Source organism: Phalaenopsis equestris, unplaced genomic scaffold (genome assembly GCF_001263595.1).
Source record: "Phalaenopsis equestris unplaced genomic scaffold, ASM126359v1 Scaffold000002, whole genome shotgun sequence".
Taxonomy (NCBI): domain Eukaryota; kingdom Viridiplantae; phylum Streptophyta; class Magnoliopsida; order Asparagales; family Orchidaceae; genus Phalaenopsis; species Phalaenopsis equestris.
In genome coordinates this window covers 804,066-812,562 of record NW_018164444.1, presented here as the reverse complement: position 1 = coordinate 812,562, position 8,497 = coordinate 804,066, and the positions used below count along the sequence as shown (strand labels likewise).

Genomic DNA, 8,497 nt, shown 5'->3' with positions numbered 1-8,497 from the left:
TATATATATATATATTTGAAGTTTTGTCTAATCTCATACAATTCTATAAGGACCACTCATACATTGTTTATTTCACAATAATGTAGTTCCAAAGATCCATTCGCTATTAACATTAATTCTATGCACATTTATTTTTTCGTTATTCCAATTCACATTCCGTCTGAATTTGCATCTGTTATGTTGTGGATGTCATGTTATAGCTCTTGAATGCATAATTGATTTGTACTCTATGTTATGTCCGTTGTATAATATCTTTTAAAATTGCATTGTAGTTTGTTATGATTGTTGTGCTATTCTAACTTATTTTGTTATAGTTATTGTGATTGCACTCATTCTACTATATCAACCTTATAGTTTGATATATTATAATCTATTTTCAAATTAGATTTCAACTTTGTGTGAACCCACATTGAACTTTATTTGTACATTGCTTTAACTTTGTTCGATCCATATTTAAATCACATCAGAAATTTACTGGAAACAAAATCTTACTGGAGTTTGGTTTGAACTATTGTTGGTCGTGATGGATGAGTACTACATAGCATTATTGTCTAAAATGAACTTTTGAGCATATTTCCCCATGAAAATAAATAGCAGGCATATCTCACCAAATTCTGCTATTTTGAACCATATAAAGTCAGTTTTCCTGAAGTTCTCTCCCCATCAATAACGATGATGCTTCCTAGCTTGTTACGACCATTGCTCTATTAATTTTGATTATAATGCAATCATTCCTAGCAGAGATCTTATTGGGACAGCTACTTTGATATTACCATTCAAACAACTTTTACTAAGGAGACCGAAGAAGTGCCCATATCTTTCCAACTAGAAAAAGATGATTATATTCTTTCTTCATTTAGGGCTGCCATTCTATAAAATTTGGGCTATGTGGTTATTATTGTTATTTATCACGATCAACCATATGACATTAAATTAATGGGGATTGCAAATGGCTGTTGAGCAAAAATCGTATTTTTATGTTTGGTATATTTAATTTATAAAAATTTAATCATATCTAAGCGTAATTATTTTAAACTAAACTTTACAGACATATAACCAGATTTTGGTATGGTTTCTTTGCTTTCAACAAAATTAAATAAAAAAGGGAGAATATAGCAATCATTTTGTTTTCGCTGTGCTTTTCTAACCTACTCCGAAAATCTCTTGAAAAAAGGAATAAAGCAACGTATGTTTTAAGTTTGGTCTTAACTATCTGTGTTTGGTTTTTTCTCAAGGCGTTAATTTTCATCTTATGCTAGACATTCTACTTACGATTCCCTTTACGCTTGAGAAATAACCATTTCTTAAATTACTTTATACCCTTCAGAAAAGAGTGGGATTTATTTATTTATTTTGGTAGATCTTTCATTTTCCGGCAACAGTCATGGTTTTTTGGACTTGATTTAGATACATAACTATGTGCAGTTAGTTTTAGGGAGCATGATGCTTCAGCATCTACTGTCAGTGAAACTGCATTCAATGTTCCCCCAACAACGGTAAAATCTGTTTCCATGAGGGATATGGGTACTGAAATGACCCCTATTGCTAGCCAAGAGCCCTCTCAAACTGGAACTCCTGTGAGAGCAACAACACCGTCAAGGAGCCCAAGTTCTTCGAGGCCATCTACACCACCAAGAACTGCAACAACAATTGAATCCGCTGATTTCTGTAGGGAGAAGGAACTAAGAATCAGAACTAGAAGGGAGATAATGGTTCTTGGCACACAATTGGGCAAGATGAACATTACTGCCTGGGCGAGCAAGGAGGAAGAAGAAACAGATGCATCTGTCAACTTGAAGATGGATTCATTAGATCAGCAACCCAATAATGTTGTAGAGGCTCGTGCAGCAGCTTGGGAAGAGGCTGAAAAGGCAAAGTACTTAGCCAGGTAAATTACTAACGAACTCGGTTTGCAATTTATGTTCCCTTCATATTCATTCCGTGGGCTTGGTAGCTGCTCAAGATCACGCTGCTACCGGTAGTAGATATGATTTCTGAGTATATTTATTGCTAAGAATTGATCGTGGACATATATTTTTTAGGTTTAAACGGGAAGAAATCAAAATTCAGGCTTGGGAAAATCATCAGAAAGCTAAAACGGAAGCTGAAATGAGAAAAGTTGAGGTACTCGATGGATTTTTTTATTTATGAAATTGCTTCTCCATGCAACTGAAGGATCAGTTTAATATTTTTATGGCTTAGTTTGTCGTCATCCATATGTTACCCTTGCCTTGACTCAATTAGTGAATATAGAAATGTTGAATGGGCTGTTACAGTTCAAATCGCACTTTAGGATCAAAATGAAGCGTTGCATTGGCTTTGCACATTACTTTCTTGTAAAGCGCAAGCTCTTAGCTCAGTACACATGTAACACCTCTTCATTGTGCGTTATAGCACTATGCACTCAGTTCTAGCTCAGAATCAATCCTAGTTTAGATTTAATGTTCAATTTAGCGTATTCTACAATCAAGGAGGCATGATTGTTTGCTTCTTCTCAGTATTTTTTTTAGTCATTAAGTCTTTGCTCGGTAATTCTCCATTGTCTCTCCCATTAGAGTTTGTAACCATTTGATGGTTCTTCTTTCCATGCTCACTCCTAATCTATATATGCATTTCACTAGTTTTAATTGTTGATACTGGTAACTTTTTGCGAACAAGCTTCTGCTCGAGAATGCTTTTTGATGCCTTGTCTTTGCAATCTTTTGCTTTATATTGGGCTTTTCTTTTGATCTCTAGTCGGTCAATCTCATTAGTGTATTTCATGATTTTTGTAAGCATTCTTACATTACTTCATTATTTATGTCGCTCACTTGTTTGATGTATTTTGCTTTTCAAGTAACTGAAAATTATTCTTATTAATGATACAATTATATTTGATAAATTATTATTACCTGATGTGAATTATGTTTGGCTAATTAAATAACTATTGATGCATATTTAATAGGCGAAGCAACTGAAAATTGTTGATGTTCTAGTCTGAATGCTGTACTAAGAAAGATATTGGTAAAAGGAAGAAAAAAAAGTTCACGCTCGCGCGCGCGTACGACTATGCTGATGCTTTGAAAACACTGTTAGCAATTTACTGTCTTCTTCAATAACTAGGCATGATTGTTTGCTTCTTATTATTTTTTATTAGAAGTTTAACTGCTCATAAGAGCCATTACTATTTTGCTGCTATTATTTTGAGTTACCATATCTATTTATTTCCGATTTGGTGTCTTTCTGGATTGAAGTCTTTTCTTTTCTGTGGTTTATTGTAATATGTATTTATATCCTTTGCTGCGATCAATAAAACATTCTACTTTTCTCACAAAATTTAACATGGTTTTAGAGCTATGGTTCCCTAGAGACTCTACCTTACCCGCTGACCAGGATCCCCTTCTACTGCTGCATTCATAGAGATTTGACGTGAAGAGAGCCGATGACTTGTCATGCTCGGCACTTCCACTTCAGTTGAATCATCCGTCTTAATCACTAATAATACTCAACATTCGTATAATACTCAGGCCACTCACTCCACTTATGATTTCTGTCACAAACCTATGCACACTCGTAACAAATGTTGGAAGGTATGTTATCTCAGGCCACTCACTCCACTTATGATTTCTGGCACAAACCTATGCACACTCGTAACAAATGTTGGAAGCTCCACGAGACACCAACATACAAATTTTAGCCAAAGCCTCTTTTACCAAGGGTCTGACAACAACATCTGAGCCCACTACGGTACAAGCGACTCTCACTCAGAACATTTCAGAACCACCCGAATCTCATAAGAGTCAGATGGAACACTTAATTAAGTTGTTTGCATCCCATCAATTCTCTTCCAGTCCGTCGACAACCTACCTCTGTCAAGGTACAATTTCCATGATACACTTCTTTTGTCTTTTCTAGTTCTTGGATCATTGGTTTAGGTGTCACATATCACATGATTAGACGCTCTTAACATTTGTCGACATTCTATCCTTGCTCTGAGAAAGATATTGAGATTGTTGGGGGCTCCTATATTTTCATTGTTGGTAAAGGGTCTGTTGTATTAACAACCGTTCTAACTTTAGAATCTGTGTTACATGTACCTCTATTGAAGTGTAGTCTTTTATCTGTCAATATCTTGCCACATGATATTGATTGGAAAAAAGCTTATTTTTCTCAAGTTGTTTGTATCTTTCAGGATCGTCATTCGGGGAGGATGATTGAAATTGCTAAGTGAGTAGCCAAGCTCTACTGCTTCCAAGAGAAAGACATGGAAAACGAGGACACTCCATCCAGTATTTGCAGTTTTTCTCGGTCCACTGAATGTCCTATTATGTTGTTGTATTGTCGTTTGAGTCATTATAATTTTTAATATTTAAAACAATTGTATTTGTTGATGTTTACTAATAAAAAGTTTGTTAGTTTCAAATGTGAGATTTGTCAGTTAGCTCAACATCATTGCTCTGACACGCATTTCGCTCCCTTTTCACTTATTCACAGTGACTTATGGGGACCCTATCACACGCCCAACTACACTAATAAACTGTGGTTTTTACCTTGATTGATGACCACACTCGAATGATGTGTGTCTATATATTAAGACAAATTTGAAGCTCTCGCCACCTTAAAAAACTTTCACTCCTTTATTTTGATCCAATTCAAAACAGTAATTCAAGTCTTTCGAACCGAGAATGGTCGTGAATTCTTTAACTATATATTGGAAGAATTATTAGAAAGTAAGGGCATTTTCAATCATAGCTCGTGCACAAACATTCAACAAAATGGGATATTCATTAGAAAAAAATTGACACATTCTCGAAGTTGCTCATTTATTATGTTTCAATCTAATATCCCTAAATAATTTTGAAATGATGTCATGCTTATTGTCGTCTATCTCATCAATAGTGCTCCACAAAAAAATCAAAACCTCAAAACCCCATTAGTCATTTTGATGTCATATTTCTCTACCAATCGGTTCTTATCTATTTAGATCCTAAAATTTTTTGGTGCACGACGTTTGCTCGAAACAATGCCCCAACTCGTAGTAAACTTGATCACATGTTAATAAAGTTTCTTCCTCGGATACTCTGTCACTCAAGAAGACTGTTAGTTTCTTGATTCAATCACAAATAAACTCTTTGTGAGTGCCAATGTCTCTTTATTTGAAAGTGGCCCTACTTCCCTATCACTGCCTTAAGTGAGGGGGAGCCAAATTTCTTGGACACTGTTTCTTATCCGACGTTTGTGGATATTTCCCCAACTCCTCTATTCATTATATCTGAGGACCCTCTATCACTCTGAATCTACCATCTACCTTCTACCAGACAATCATCTCCTCCTCCCACACTTCGAGTCTATATGCAGCGCACTATTAAAGGAGTGGGGGCTAGATTTCTTGGACACTATTATTGACCTCACTTTTAGTTGAGGTCTAGTCTTTCTTCCTTAGAAGCCTAGGATCTAGCCATAGGACTTTTCTGTTGACTATTCCTAGAGGACTAGTGATGGTACCCTCACCTTTAGAAATTCTAAACTCTTCTTTGCTATCTTGCAGTTCCACATGTTGTATCTAACCTCTAGCACTTAGTAGGTGAGACCAATAAGTGGAGCCCCCATATGACTGTTTGGCCTTAGGATTACCCGTGAGTGGTGCGGTCTTGGTCAGTTTTACACACGTACACTTGCACCTGTACTCACAAGCTCAACCCCAACCAAATATGCTTGGTTGATCCCTCACTCTATTAGAAACTCATGTGAATGGTCCCCCAAACCATTAGCTCTGGGCTAGAGTTCGGCTAAGACTCGCACATGGAGGATTTAAAATGAGATTTCCCTTGGTCTCATGACTTAAATATGGTGACCTCATGAGTAACATCCTCAATCAATTCCAATTTTGCCAAATTCCAATTTTGACCTTCCTTGGCCTTAAACTTCACCAAATTATCAAATTGCCCTAAACCCTAAATTTTCCAAAAATTCTCAAAATTACCCAAATTCTCAAAATCTCTTAAAAAATCATTTCAAACTATTCCAAATCACTCAAATTAACCAAAATAACTCAAAATTTTTAAAATTCCTAAAATACACTCAGAATCCCCAAAATTACCAATATGCCCTTCAAACACCTCAAAAATTTCAAGATTCCCAAAATTTTAAAATCACTCCAAATTTCTCTAAAATCAATTTGAACCACTCCATTGAGCCCAATTTGACCAAATTCTCTCATTTTCACCAAAATCCCCAAATTGCCCATAAAGACCCAAATTACCCAATTCATCCCCAATTTTCACCAATTTGACTTCAATCTCACCCAATTTCAATTCCAAAGTCAAATTCATCATCCCCAATCCCAATTGAAATCAAATATAAGATCAATTGAACCCAATTGTAAGCCCAATCCAAAATCCCCAATTTTAGCCATACCCTTAAATTCCCCAAATTGAACCCCATGATCAAATCAATTTCCCCAAATTTAGATTCTAAATTCTGCATAACACTTCCCCAAATCAGTTTGAACAATCAATTGACCCAAACTTGAACTGAAAGCTCACCCAAATCCAACATAAACCAAAATCCTCAATTTTGACAAAAAGTCCAAATCTTCCAAATTGAACCTCATAACTCCAAAATTTCTACCTAATTGATATCCAAAACTCTTCATTACAAACACTTGGACCAATTTGAACCATCGATTGAGCCTAACCTAAACCCTAGCCCAATCCAAACCCAAGTCTAACCCATATGCCCAAAATTGACCATACGGTCAAATTTCACCAAATTAACCTTCCAAATCAAATTAAAATCACCCAATTGTTATCCAAAACTCCTCATGACAATTATTCAAGCCAATTTTATCAATCGAGTCAAATTCAAAGTCTAGCCAAACCCAAACTCAAATCCAAGCTCATGACATGATTTTGAACCCAAGCCATACATTTGACCAAACCAACCCAAATTGACCAAACCATGGTAACCACAACCAACATTTGGACCCTAAGGACTAGGCTAGACCCACCTAGCCCACTCTATATGAGCCATGGACCAAAGGTCCCTTGTTTAAGGGGATCTCTCCCCCATATTTGGCTAATCCCAAATATATTTTCCATCAAGCATTAAACCTTAAGGGACAATCATCATTAAACCTCCCACTGGCTCACCTGACCCCAGCCCTGGCCTAATCGTCCAGCCTAGTGGCCGTAAAACACCAAAACCGAGAGGTCCCCATGACCAAAACTCAAAATTTGAACTCCCAGAGTTGCTCACCCCCATTGGTCATTGGTGCCACTCAACCCCCCACCTAAGAAATTGATTCCACCCCCTGGTTAGCCGTGGTGGCCACCATAGCCTTGTCTATTTAAACCACAGCTCCCATGGCCAAAGGAGGGGGGATCATCCAAATCCATGGGGAGACTGTCAAAATCCTTCCAGAGCCTCTTCAAGCTTTCTTAAGTCCAATCCCACAGTCATCAGGCCTCCATTGCCACTGCCAAAGCCCAATTTCTCACTTGAAATCAAGGACAATTTTTTGTCCTTTTACCAAACTCCACAAAACTTCAAATTAAACCTTTCAAAAGCTTTCTCAAACCAAAACGAGGAGGTTCCCCATCAAAGACCCTTTTTGTTGAGCCCTCTAACTCACTTCTAGACCAATGTTGTGCCACCTGTTGGTCGAACTCCTACCTAGACCTTATACTAGAGCAAGGTGACACTTCGAGAAGGTTCGTTGGACCCTACTGAAGCTTCCACAAGCATCTGATTGAGGCCTCCCCTCTCAGACTCTCTCTCAGAGTTAGGTATAGAGCTTAAACCCTATTTTTTGGCTCAGTTTGGGCTTTGTGAAGAAAAGTGTTATTTCATACGCATGTAGCCGTATAGATGCGTTCGTCTTGTCTGGATGAAGGTGTAGGAACAAATCTGAAGTGATTTGATTGAGTCTAGGCAGAGATCTTAGGGTTTGAAGTTGGACGGTTATCAGGCTCGGTTGATTGGGGACGATGGACGGATGTCGCCCGTTTTCGCTTGTATTGATTGGACGGTCCGGATCGCGCCGAACGGAACGATGGCGGCTGACTCAGGTGGCAGCGACCAGTAGCGCGGTGACGCATGGAAAGCTCGGAACGTACGAGGTTGACGCGACAACTGACTGGGTTAAGTAGAAAATTATAGATTTTTTTATTTAAATTAATTCTAGAACATAGAAAGTTCATAACTTGGTGTAGAAAAATTATAAAAATAAAATAAAAATACCATGTTGCTCAGTGAATAGAGGAGAACAATGTGGAATAAAAATAAAAATTATTTGACGACTCTCAGATTTTTAATTAATTAAATACTCTCCGGCGTCTCTTAATTTTAATGTCCTAAATGATAATCACAATGACTTGAAATTTTATAGGTTTGTTCCTCATGATAGTAGATATGTTTTGTGATTTTCCAAAGTCAGAAAGCATCTTTACACGTGTAACCCTGATTTCCAAATTTAGATAACTATTTTGCTTAAAATAATTATATAAGTTAAAATATA

General features: G+C 37.0%; 1 protein-coding gene across 1 annotated transcript in view; it reads left to right on the top strand.

The window, feature by feature from the left end:
- The window catches only part of LOC110030811 (uncharacterized protein At3g61260-like), a 33,441-nt gene extending 29,206 nt beyond the window's left edge, over nt 1-4,235 (top strand). Inside the window, exons 3-5 of the mRNA XM_020733741.1 lie at nt 1,426-1,888; nt 2,043-2,124; nt 4,172-4,235. Coding sequence (XP_020589400.1) covers nt 1,426-1,888; nt 2,043-2,124; nt 4,172-4,210 — 584 coding nt within the window. The 3' untranslated portion in view covers nt 4,211-4,235. The remainder of the gene's footprint in view (nt 1-1,425; nt 1,889-2,042; nt 2,125-4,171) is intronic.
- Nucleotides 4,236-8,497: the final 4,262 nt, after the last annotated feature.